Source organism: Amblyomma maculatum, chromosome 1 (genome assembly GCF_055883805.1).
Source record: "Amblyomma maculatum isolate TAMU_Amacu chromosome 1, ASM5588380v1, whole genome shotgun sequence".
NCBI lineage: Eukaryota > Metazoa > Arthropoda > Arachnida > Ixodida > Ixodidae > Amblyomma > Amblyomma maculatum.
In genome coordinates this window covers 243,451,849-243,464,436 of record NC_139344.1, presented here as the reverse complement: position 1 = coordinate 243,464,436, position 12,588 = coordinate 243,451,849, and the positions used below count along the sequence as shown (strand labels likewise).

The following is a 12,588-nucleotide window of genomic DNA, read 5'->3' as shown; positions in this document are numbered from 1 at the left end:
TTCTAAAGACTTAGAACCTGAGCGATGCTACAAGCGGCAATGCTTTGGCGACCCTCAGCGTGTTGCTGCGAATTGTTGCCTCGTGCGGTTAGCGCTTAAGGGTGAAGCTCCGCCGTGGTGGTGCAGCGCTTAGGGCGCTCGGCTGTTCTGCTCAAGGATGCGGGAGCGAATCCCGGTCGCAGCGGCCGCTTTTAGATGGAGGCGAAAAGCAAGGCGCCCGCATTCTGTGCAATGTCAGTGCACGTTGAAGAACCCCAGGTGGTCGAAATTTCCCGAGCCTTCCACTACGGCGTCTCTCATAGCCTGAGTCACCTTGGGACGTTAAACCCCAAGAACTAAACCAAACAATAAGGGTGAACAAAGCTCTGAAAGTAAAACTGCTTGCATTCGCCAGATCTTGAAGAGCGTAGCCGAAACTTGCAAATTGGCAGCATACGTGTTCAATCTGCGGGTGACTCAGGTCGCGTATGTAAGTGCATCTATGAACGATTTTTTTTCTAGGAAGTTAAGTGAATAAGTTGGTAGATCGGTCTTATTTTTTCTATTGCCTTAATCTCACACAGTAAACAAAATATTCTCTAAAAGCTTATGTTTAGGTTTTGAAAGGGGCTGATGAAATAATTTTTGAATGGTACTATATTTAAATATGCTCACGGAATGTTTAAACCTGTGAAAACCACCAGCAGGTCTATAGAAGATGCCCTCATAAGCGCGAAAAGAAGTAATACTTTTTTTTTAATGCCCTCTGATTTATGTGTGCGCCAATTCTAACTTTGGCTAGCTGCGTTTCATTGTCTTCTCCCGTGATGCAGGAACACCAGAATAAACTAAATAATGGAGCTCGCCGCATAAAGCATAATGCATGGTTGAGCTGCACAAGAGAACCAGAAGATGCTACACTGAGGCACGAAAGTGGCCCATTACGAAATTTGGTGACAGCTACAACATCGCAAGCGCAAGACAAGTATCTATTCCAGCTGTGCGCACTGAAAGGAAATAATGAAAGGAAGATAAGGAAATTATCGAGCAGTTTGAGGCGCAGGTTCTAACACGCTAAAGTTGGAGCGCAGGAGTGAATCTGTGGCAAGAAAACAGCGCAGGCATTCGAACATTGTTCCTGTTAGTCAATTCGATACGTGTCCACTGGTGTAGCAGGTAAGTTACATAGTTCTGGTCACGGGAACTATCTTGAATGCAAGTCTTACGAAGGAGGCTCACCGACAGTGTACAATCCTTAGTGAACAGTAGCAAACTATGGAACACGTTAGCAAAATTAAAAGGTTTATGCCGCCTGAATTTGAAAAGATGCGAATACGAGATTAGTACTAATGTTTAAAAGTACTAAAGTGCAGAAATTAAATGCAATAGTATAAACTGAAATGATTCCCAAAGAGATGAAATATTCTATATCGAAGCCTATGGATATGAGCATAATGAAAGGCAACTGCGTAAACCATAAACTGAATTTTCACACATTTTGGAATAATCGTGGCATGAGTCGGGCATTCTTTTTGCGACAACCTTAAACAATCCACCCCGCCTCAGATACATGTAGGACAACAGCACGAAGGACGTCCGAAACGGCTCATGGTAATGCTACCAGAGTTCTTGCGGCTGCTTTGAAGTGCACTGTTGTTAATTTCTTTTTAAAATCGGTTCCACGAAAATAAAACCCCCCGGAAACATAAATATGCCATACGCATGTCATCCATTTTATAAGCTGTGCGTACTGAAGAGCGGTTGATGCTATCAAAACTGGGCTGTTCAGAACCGTTCCTAACATTATACTCTGAACGAACTGACTTCCAAAATTTTCCGCGAATTTCATGAATTACCCCCTGTCTTCTTTTTGCAGAAACAACACCGCTCAAGCTCGATTCGCAACTTTTGGAAAACGGTCCTTTCGAGGGAGCCGACCTCAACCGGAAATGTGTCCTCACGTTGAGCATCGTATCTGTCGTCTTCAACATTGTAGTAGGGGGCACGGGCTTTGGTGAGTTTGTTCAACGTCCCACTAATTTTACTGTCAGTCATTAAGCGACTGAGTGGCTTTTTTGTTTTGAGGTTTTGTTTCCTTTTGCTGGACAGAAGTGAGAATCTGAATATATGTATGTATGTTTACAATAAAAAAAAAGTATAATTCCAGCTCCGACGCCGCACGTCATGCAGGCTACCGCGATCTGTCTGCGCGGGATGAAAGGGTTTAGCGCTTCGAAGAGGTTAATTCGAGTTGCGGTGCTCACACTAATCGCGCATTGCCTCCAGGATTAGGCAGCACGACAGGGCTGAGCCAGGTTCAGCAAAGCTTCCTTTTTATTCAAGACCTCAGAGGCCATGGGCCACACATAGCCGCCTTCACTCTCATCTAAAATGACTCTATACAATACTCGCTGCCGTCAGCGTTAGCAGTCAAAAGTTCTGGCTTCCTATGCTTATGATTGGAGGGTCACGAGGTAATATCTTGGTTTCATGTTTCATATACTCCATAGTGCAGATCAGCGTCCGTTTATTTAGCAGCTTTAGCAGCTTTAGCTATAACTGTGACTTACAGCGCTGTACTGCGTGCCACACTGCCGCCAACAACACTTCGCTGTCTAGTACGATTGTTGTTCGCAAGTGGTGAACATCCGTAAAAATTCTCGATTCTTAGTCGATTCGTATTCGATTCTGTTTTAAGTACTATTCGTCCGCACCTACTCAGAGGGAACGTCGGTTAAGTCTTCAATCGTCAGTTTGGTGACGTATGTTTTCCTGCGACTTCGTGATCTCACACATATCGCTGCAGGAGCGCCGTTATTCAAGCTGTGGTTCTCGGTAGAAATATGATAGCAGCATCAACAAAGAGGCCGCCTTACGATCAATATGTATAATCCGGGCCACTTAAAGCGAGACAACAGAGCGGTGAGAGACAAATAGCGGAGTGAACTTTGTCTAAGATGGTTCGTTATTTAGATGGTACAGATGGCGCTATAGTAGCTTTTATTATACAGCCTTTCGCCAGCAAAGGCGAAAAGTAAACTGTAACGAATCCGGTGGCTGTATTTTATGAGCTTCTGTTTCCATTTCGAACCCATTTGGTCCTCCAACATTGGTCACCGCTGTTGGGTGACGAAACTGTGGTTCCAGCGTTCTTGGGAAGCGACTGCTGGCTCATTACCGTCCGCTTCTAAGCATTCGCTGCAACACTCAGCCGGTATTTTGCCTGTGCGACGAGTGACGAAGGATCCATTATGTGACTTGCCGCTCGCTGCTTTCGCGTGATTCTGCCGACATGCTGTCTTCCGGCGAAATGAAAATGGGAGTTTATGGACTACGGCCACTGCAGCTTTTCACGTGGGTGGTGATTGGCTATCTTACTTTTCAATTAATTAAGCAATGATACTTAATCGCTCCGGCTTCGCTGAAGTGCTCGCTGGGGGAGACGCTACCAGTACAAAAGGGGTGCAGTCTTAAATGATTTCCAGATATTTTCGCCGTTCCTAGCTGAAATACAAGTAGACTAACAAAAAAAAAAAAAAAAAAAATGTTGCATATTATAAATTATTGTTTTTCGCTTGCAGTGTTCGCATTCCAGAGGAACAGCGCTTCAATATACGCCTTTGCGGTAAGGTAGCGACTTTCTTGATTATTATCATGTACGTGATCGATACTGCAATGAAAAAGCTGTTTTTTTGTTTTTCAGGCCGAGTGCCTTCTGGACATGTTGTCTTCTATGATTGTGATATGGCAGTACTTAACCCCGCACTACTCGTTTGCAAGAGAGCGTGTGTAAGTATGCGCCCAGCACATTAATTACGCTAGACCCAAACGCTAAGAAAAGGCCTTTGATCGCTCCATTCTAGTTAAGTCAAGATGATTGTTCTTCCTTGCCATGATCCCTGCTTTCTAGGTCGCATAATTTGCTGGACTTATAGTGCGTGTGAAATTACCGTATATTGTTATGAATAATTTTTTTTTTATGATCAGTACAGAGAAACCCCGAGAGATCGCAGGATTTCTGTGATTTAATTATATGTTGTATCTGTCATACCAGGAAGTTCTCCTTGCCGGGTCTGCGATACTATGAAATTTCAGGACATGGTTTGCAATGCAGGGACGCATAAAATATAAAATATTTCTTGCTTTGGGCATCCGTTTCATTGATATTTAGCGTTTTTGTAGCGCACAATGTTCTTCAGTACTAATTGATTTTATGGCGTCATTAAATGAGGCCAAACGTACTAATGGCATCCGTCGAGAAACTATCAACCCTCGACAGTGAAAGAAAGTTCTAGACGCAGTCATAACTCATTCGTAAGTATTATTACTTGTCCTTGCGTCATAGACGACCAGCCAGTTTATTCCCACAAACCATAATATTCAGGTGAGTGTCTTATGATGACATTGTGAGTAAGGAGCAAATCATCTATGAAACTACAAGAAGCAGGCCATAATATTTGGTCACCACAACACATGCAACGCATACCAGATTTATGAACACTATTAGGAAACCCTTACCACAAATAACACTCAACAAATTTTGGTGGTTACGGGTAAAGGGTTGTGAGATGTGGACAAAGGAGGAGGAGGAAGATCAGGAGGAAAATCAGGGAGGTTAACCGGTAAAGGAACTGGTTTGCTACAATTTGTGGACAAACATTACGTTTACATGCTTTGCAAGTTTGTAATTATTGGAGTACCATGTCGCCCAGCCAGTACCGTATGCGTAATTATCTCCAATTCAATACTTCAGTTTTCGTTTCATTTTGAGGAAAGAAGACAGGACTAAAAGCCGAGACAACGGCTTGATGCAAGTCCCGCACCCTTAACAAAACATTATGCAAACAGATGCGCCTGTGGTGCAAGTTTTTCACAAGCCAAAAAAAGAACGAAAGCACAGGTATTACAAACGTGCTTGAGCAGTCAGCACACAGCAAGTATGAAAAATGAAACCTAATGGAATGGAATAAGCAGTAGTCACTAAAAGAAACTATGTAAACGAAACAGCATAAAATACTACCCACCAATAAAGTGTGTAGGTAAATGCGAAAAAAAAACAAACTTGTAGAATTCCAATTAAACAAATGATCAAACGCCTCTTGCTAGAACCGAAGAAAGGAAGGGTTTATGGTATGCGGATTTCTTACGGTAGTTTGCACGTGGCGTGGATACTTTGATGTTTTCGACATGTCGGGTATGATAAGAATTTTATTTTTCAGCTTCGTTATTTTCAAGATGTAATCGCAGGTTCTAACTGAAGGCTTGCAGCATACCAATAAATTGTTAATGCGCATTCTAAAAATGGGACCAATGTCATATAAAGAAAAAGATCGTGGGAAGTATAACGGCAAGGGTCATTAGATGTACATCTCAAGTTTTTTTAATTTGATGGAGCAATCCTACACAACAAAAATGTTTCGAAAATAGGTGCTGGCACTGTTTCTTGACGTCGAGAAGGCCCATAAAGGCGCGTGCTTCATGAATTTACAACCGTCGTTCTCCTTGTGTCGCGACCGTTTGGTGTCGCTGAGACCTGACGGAAGACTTGTGATAGGTGTACGTGGAAGAGATTCCCTTTCCCACATCCCGCCGGGGTGGCGCAGTGGTTACGGCGCTCGACTACTGTTCCCAAGAATGCGGGATCGAATCCCGGCCTCGGCGGCCGCTTTTCGTTGGAGGCGAAAAGCAAGGAGCCCGTGTGCTGTGCGATGTCAGTGCACGTTAAAAAACCCCAGGAGGTCGAAATTTCCCGAGCCCTCCACTACGGCGTCTCTCATAGCCCGAGTCGCTTTGGGACGTTAAACCCCACAAAACAAACCGAATTTTTCCCACAGTGGGGAGTTTATGGCGCCCTAAGTGCTCGAATCTGTTTTATATTTCTTGTGCCATTTGTACGCTCCATTTGTACGTTCGAACCAAGTTAACTGGCAGGGCAGGGGCAAGTTTTAGTCCGAGGAGAAACTTTCCTTCCTCTCTTTACGGGCGAAGTTTGTATTGAAGAGCCGGAGTTGATCTACTCACTTTCTTATATTCAACACTTAAATCCTCTGATCAACGCCCTCTCCTGTACAGTAGCCAAGTGATAATTTTCTGGTTCATCACTCTGCCTTTCTCTTATTGCTCGCGTCCACATTCATCTTGACTGGAACACATGTAACTGGGTTGTTGCACATACTCATGCACTTGTGACAATTTTAATTCGATTCCTTCTTCCACGCTCGCGCTTGGATACAATGATGAAGGCATTCATATTTATTCTCTCGCAGGTAAATATGGCAATGTTGGTGCATCGTACTGTAATTAAAAGGAGTTTTTTACAGTCAGCTGTTAAGCTAAAGTATTTAGCTTTGTGCTTAACTGAAGGATATTTTACAACTGAGAATTCCATATGCAACTCCCGGCACCAGCAAGGAAAAAAAAAATTTGTTCTTCGCAGCTCGAAATGAGGATGGAAGATCGCAAGACGCAAACTATTTCAGCTGAGTCGAAATCGTTATAGCTGCGGTATCCCAAGGCCATTAGAAGACGCCGTGAAGAGCTTAGTAGCCGCTGAAGTCGATAACGCGACAGCGCAAGAAATTCTTGCTTTGCCGTTTTGGGCCGGTTACTTTGATGTAAAAAATGGTAAACAGTCCGGCGCTCAAATTTCGTGAAGTCATGCGCGCTGGGCGGTCCGCGTACACGCGCGGTCATGATTTGTTGCTGTCGTCCTTGCGTCTCACCTTTTTCTTTGGGCTGGCGCGGATTTATGTGGCCGGCGACGGTGCGAAACTAAGCACTGTCATTCGTCTTCCCCTCTGGCAGCTCAGCGTAATCGGCCAGGCGTTTCAGAGCGGCTCACGCTCGCATTATCTCCATTCGCTCTGCCTAACGAATGTTTCGTTCCTCCCATAGCGCCTGCATCCTTCTGGGACTGTTCTTTATACTCTCGGCGATCGCCATTATCAGCAAAGCCATGGACGACCTAATCGTGCGAGAGAGCCCCACTTGGGTAAGTCGGCGCTGGCGTGGACTCCCCGTGGGATGCGAGATAGATGGCGGAAAATCGCGAAGCCTGCTACGGACTGCGGAGCCCCGCGGGGTGTTAGCTTTTAGCTTCCGCGCTTGTCTGGTCACGCTTCACTGAAACGCTTCCGAGGCACCCTTACCTGAGCGCTTATGCTGATGAAACAGTGCAAGATGGCAGGAAAGGAGGTTTAACGAAACTACGTTGTCCTAAAGCGCAAGAAAAAAAAAGTGGGGAGGGGGGGGGGGGGATTGATAAATTTGTTTTTCGTCAAGATGTTCGGTGCAGCAACCTTTCTTGCACAAAACAGTCTCGCACTTGACATGCGGCCAAACGCGCTGATATATAATAACCAGAAAAGATCCTCGTAGACTGCCATGGCTCTGCGCCTCTTCACACATGGAGAGCCAAAAAAAACATGCGTAAGATTGGCAGCTTGCTTTCTCTACTGCAGCCGTAACCTGTGGAAATCGCGTTGCGTTAGGAAGCAAATGAAACTGAAAATTATCCAGGTAAATACGAAGAATAACTTGCTACTCACTTCAAACAAGCAGGTGAACCTCTTCAGTGAACTCTTGACGAACTTGTTATTTAAATATTTCTGCTAATTGTTCACTACAATTTCAGCAGAGTGCCTGCTTGTTTACTAAATTCTTCAGTTTCTTATTCATAATTAAGTTATTCTTGGTTTCACAGCAACACAATAACCAATTCATGGCGGACGAAAAGCTATGTAGTATTCAGCATAAGAACGCAGCGGCAAATAAACCTCGGATGTCCTCCAGCCACTGGCGTAGTCCTGTTCTCATGACGTCACGGTTAATCCCATGGAGCGAAATCGCAGGTGAATAGCAGGCGCACGCTTTGAAATGTGAATAAGCGTAATGTCATGACAGCCGTGGAAACACCTGCTTCGATGGTTATTTGCCGGTGCGTTCTTGTGTTGTATTCGACCGCATGAATATCTCCTTAAGCAAAAGCTCAGCTTGCTAATCTAGATGTAAGGACTAATTAAAATACAATATAGGATGCACGCGCAAACCTTCAACTGCGAACGGCTACGAACGGTGACAGACAAAAAGCGAGATTTAAAAAACTACACTCGAGTAAGAGCACTCCATGACTAGATGGTGTATTTCTCGTTGCCCATAAAGATGGATTGAGGGGGGGGGGGGGGGGGAGGGGGCGATACGGCTATGTGGATTAGCGCAGGCGTTCTAACTTAAAACAAACTTGAAAGTGCCGCCCCTGTTCTGTGCCAGATATCAAAATAGGCTGGGAAGTCTTTCAAAACCATGTAACCTTCACGAACACGAAGTATCCCACAGGAGTATACGTCGCTTTTTGTCTCCTCTGGAACGAGCACATGTTTCTTTCGCGTGCTTCTCTCATTCTGCCTCTTTTCCAGATACCCGTCCTCATTATACTTGCCGGAGTCGGTGCAGCTGCCTGCTTTCTGCTGGCAGTCGTGAAATTAATCCTGGCTAAGCGACTAGGAAGCTTGTCTTTAGTCCTCGACGGTGAGTATACGAGGTTTCATGTTCCTTGGAAGCGACAGCATGCCATCATTAACGGCACCGACAACTCAGATTACGGCCGTACGCATGTGTATCAGGGCGCGTTTTGTATCAGTACGGGAGGATAAAGCGGCCTGCTTTGTGCCGTTCCTGGAGAGTGCGGACAAGTTTGATTACATGAATTCTTAGGCCGCTGGTCAGTCGATAGCTGAATGCACTATATGTCTCACTCCTTCAAGAGCTCATTTTCTCGATGCACCGCCTTCTTTCAGGGATAAACTCTTTAATTAGCAGCTTTTGTGCCGTGGCCATAATAGTGAGCGACCTGGTGTACGACTCTAACCCTGAAGTCTGGTACATGGACGCCGTGCTCAGCACCGTCGCAGCCCTCATCATGCTCCTCGTGGGAGCAAAGTGAGTCTGCTTCCTGAATCCCTTCTTCAATTGATGTAGGCGCGCCATTCGCAGCCACGGCAAGTGACCAGTGGCGCATTCCATACTGTGCACTGCGGTTGGTATTATGCAATGCGTTGGTACCCACAATATGGATTCGATATCCCTGGGGTGAAATTTTCCTGAATATTGAGTAGCTGATTTCACTTCGTGCAGGCCAAAAGAAAAAGTCTCATTAAAGATCATCGCCAGCAAACTTTATGCATTGCTTTGTCCGTAGAACAAATGTCGGCTATTGCTGTCGCTGAGCCTTCATTCAGCCTTAATAAGTGCGGCTGTTTTGACGTCCTGACGAAGCATATGTGCTAAGTATGAAAATAATCTCCAGAAGCTTTGTCTTTACGCCACAGAGGCCCTTTAATTTGTACCTAAACTTCGGCCTGTGCGTTCCGTCCCGTGTGGACTCTGCCTGCACCTCCGTGTGACATTTCGGGTCGCCTTGTGCGGCTGCTCCTGCTGCTGCTACCGCGTGTACCGTTGAGCAGTTGCTTGACGGTGTATCCATCCCTGAATTTGAGGGCATTTCTTTTATTAGCACCTCTTTCCTGTATCTCTCTGAAGCTGTGCTGCATGTTTTTGGAAACTCTGTTAACTAGGTTGGTCATCAACAAAAACCGTCCCAGTACTATCTTAACGTGAGCGAATCAAAAACGCTAATAGGAGGCAACGTGAACGAAGTTAAAGAATAAGGGACGCATGTTCCGTAGATGTGAAACGCGGTCTAAGGTGAGCAAATACACATCTTGCGATTTTCTCCTGCCTAGTTACAATTCTGTCCCCTCATTTTCCACACCTTTCTCCCCTAAGGTGGCGGAACTGGCTAGCTTCGAACCAGTTGACAGACCAGTTGGCTTTGGTGAACCTGATTCAGGACCCCATTAAAGTTCATCCTCCTCCTCATTTTCTGCAGATATCTTTTCAGTGTGTGCGTTTTTTTTTGTGCATATCTCGTAGCAACTCAGTGAGTTCTGAAGACCCCATACACGTTCGCTACAGCAAGGTATATCCTACTCTTTCACACGCGACTTTGGGGCGCCATCGCTAATGAACATGCTAACGTGAAATGGGCCGCTGGACATGCTTGACTGGGGCATCATGTCGACGTTGAGGGCAATCGTACTTGCGGTACGGAATAACCAGTAGCTGATTTTCAGTGAAGTGGAGTCCACATTTTTCTGTTTCTTTTGCTAGCTGCAGCAGAGTAGCAGTGAGTTATCTTCTCTATCATAGTTGTATTGCTTTTGCCGAAATCCATCGGGCGTAGGCTTGTCGTCGGCAATGTTAATGTCGTTGATTCCTGAAATAAGGAAACAAAAGCTCATAAGTGTGTTAAGTGCTTAGCTGCCCGTGACCTGCATGTGCCGCTTGAGAACGACTGCCTCATACTTTGTTGGCGTGTTCTCCTCGTGCATCAACGAATGGGCGTCACATGTTCATCTTTCGGCTTCATTACTTCGCAGTTTGATCACGCGCGTGTATTACCGGAAATGAAGTGTCTCCACTACCCGCAGTGAAAAAAAATATAGAAAAACTGACAGGGAAGGTGGACCATCGACAACCTACCTACGCAATGCGTTCTTCACAGCAGTTGCTCCTATTATGTCACGCAGCTGCTTGTTTAGCCGCGCCCTCTAATATTTCGCTCGTCCCTTTCCAGGGTGCTGTTTGAAAACTGGTCGATAGGACGTCACGGCCATATGACACTTCAGTGAAAGACAGTGGCTTCGGACAGTGTATTTCGAGTGTGGAGCTCGACGCCTGCTTGCCCCTTTTCTCCTCCTTCCCAGTTTCCTGTACTCACGCGCTCTGTGAAGTGGCGCTGCATCTGCGTCCTCTGGCGTCCTCAGCTGGCTACACGGCGCCACGGGACCCTGCATATTCTCTGCTGGACAGACTGCGCAGACGATGCTGTCGTGTAGGCCTGCACACCACACGGAGTGACCATTTGTGTAGTCTTCTTATTTAAATCGAGAAGAGCGTGTGTCGGGCGTTACACTATGTGGTTATGAAGCCACACGTTGTCTTCAAGAGGCTACTGCGAAAGGAGGAAGGCAACTTCTCGCGTGAACCTGCGAGACCTTTAGCGGTAGAAAATGATCTTCGTTGCACGTCTACAGAGCGGTCGAGAGAGTATAGTTTTGAGTGCAGCACTGGGGACCCTTGAAGTACGGCACAGGGCCGCCGGTTTATATAAAGAATTCTCAAAATAGCGTCAGTTCGGCTTTATATTGCTGCACAGATTAATTGACAGTAACTGAAGAGCAGCTGGTCACGCTGGCTTTCGTGATTAGGTTTATTCGGTGGCTCGGTGGCAACGATGAAGTTGCTACCTAACCGCAAAACCTGTATCGGCCTATAACGCCACCTTTGTATTATGAGGTGACTCGTTAAGGATGAGTGAAATATTACGCACTCGTTTATTCAATATCGGCAGTTTCTAAAGCCCCGCGAACAGTGTGTAAGGCGGCACAACTCGTGTGAGTCCAGGACATGCTTGGCAAATGTCCTGTCTCATTACCGTCGAGCATTCGAGTCAACTCGACACGGATCGAATCCTGCAAATGGGTATGCAAAGCAACCAAACCTAGCGCCTGATAATCTGCTTTCATGGTGCAGTTGTATCGTCTTCAAAAGCGCTATATTCGAACGAGAATTGTAATTGCATGTTTAATACGTTTTTATTGTTTTATTCTGTTTAAATTGTCATCGCGTGAACAGTGTTTAAAACTTTGAGTATAACATTGACATGTAGTGCAATTCGAGCACTTGTGACCGAAAAAAAGCTACGAGAATATTTATTTATAGTTTTGTTGTTTTTTTTTGTAATGCGTCAACTATGAACACAATAAAAACAAATACCATCGGCATCCGTTCCCTTCCTCTCAGCGCATTTTGTGGTAGACTCAGTAGAAATTTGAAATCTCCTGAAAGAATTCGCTGATAACCAAACAAGCAAAAGGCAAAGAAATTAGGAATTATGCTCGAATTATCTCTGATAAAACGTTGGCAGTAGACTGGTAGTTACCAGAACGAAGTTAGCTGGTTTCAATGCTCTCGCGAGCCAACCTGACGAGTCTCGAAGCCGCTTCCTCGTGCTCGTACATTGATGAAGTATCGATTACCGAATTCATTCTGAAATACATCCGATGGTATTAAATCTGATGCACGAGAGAAATGTGGAGCTTGCGTAGCTGCGATTCATGTGAACACTGGTATCCAGCAGCATACGCTAACGTAGAAATACGAAATTGTTGTGGCATAAATAACAAATCAAAGGTGCGCTTTCCTGAGTACTTGGTAAATTGACGTTTTTTTTTTTTTTTTTTGTGCTGATGTACTATAAGCCGCGCATGTATTTTACTCTAATATGTTTCATTTTATTTGCGAAGCCACATGCTCACTTTTTAAGTGTACCTTGTATCTAAAATTAGCTCTCGGGAAAAGAGCGATTGGATAGCGCAAAGATGGCGGTAAGGTGCACCTACGAATATAGCCGTTTAATTGGCCCGCGATCGTCTTGATGTACGACAGAGTCGATAAGCTGCCTGCCTGCGTCACTCTCGGCCGCAGGACTCCACCCGGCAGCTCAGCGAAAGGGCTTTCTCGTTAGGAGCCAAAGTTTGTTTAACCGTG

The 12,588-nt window shown here is 45.3% G+C and overlaps 1 protein-coding gene across 6 annotated transcripts in view; it reads left to right on the top strand.

Moving 5' to 3' along the window:
* LOC146206089 (transmembrane protein 163a-like) overlaps window positions 1–11,820 on the top strand; it is an 82,782-nt gene extending 70,962 nt beyond the window's left edge. For all 6 annotated transcript variants that reach the window (XM_084590735.1, XM_084590734.1, XM_084590738.1 and 3 more), the window contains 7 exons: window positions 1,856–1,993; window positions 3,561–3,604; window positions 3,683–3,768; window positions 6,874–6,970; window positions 8,394–8,505; window positions 8,775–8,916; window positions 10,613–11,820. In XM_084590735.1, coding sequence (XP_084446861.1) covers window positions 1,856–1,993; window positions 3,561–3,604; window positions 3,683–3,768; window positions 6,874–6,970; window positions 8,394–8,505; window positions 8,775–8,916; window positions 10,613–10,667 — 674 coding nt within the window. In that variant the 3' untranslated portion in view covers window positions 10,668–11,820. The remainder of the gene's footprint in view (window positions 1–1,855; window positions 1,994–3,560; window positions 3,605–3,682; window positions 3,769–6,873; window positions 6,971–8,393; window positions 8,506–8,774; window positions 8,917–10,612) is intronic.
* The last annotated feature ends 768 nt before the right edge of the window (window positions 11,821–12,588 follow it).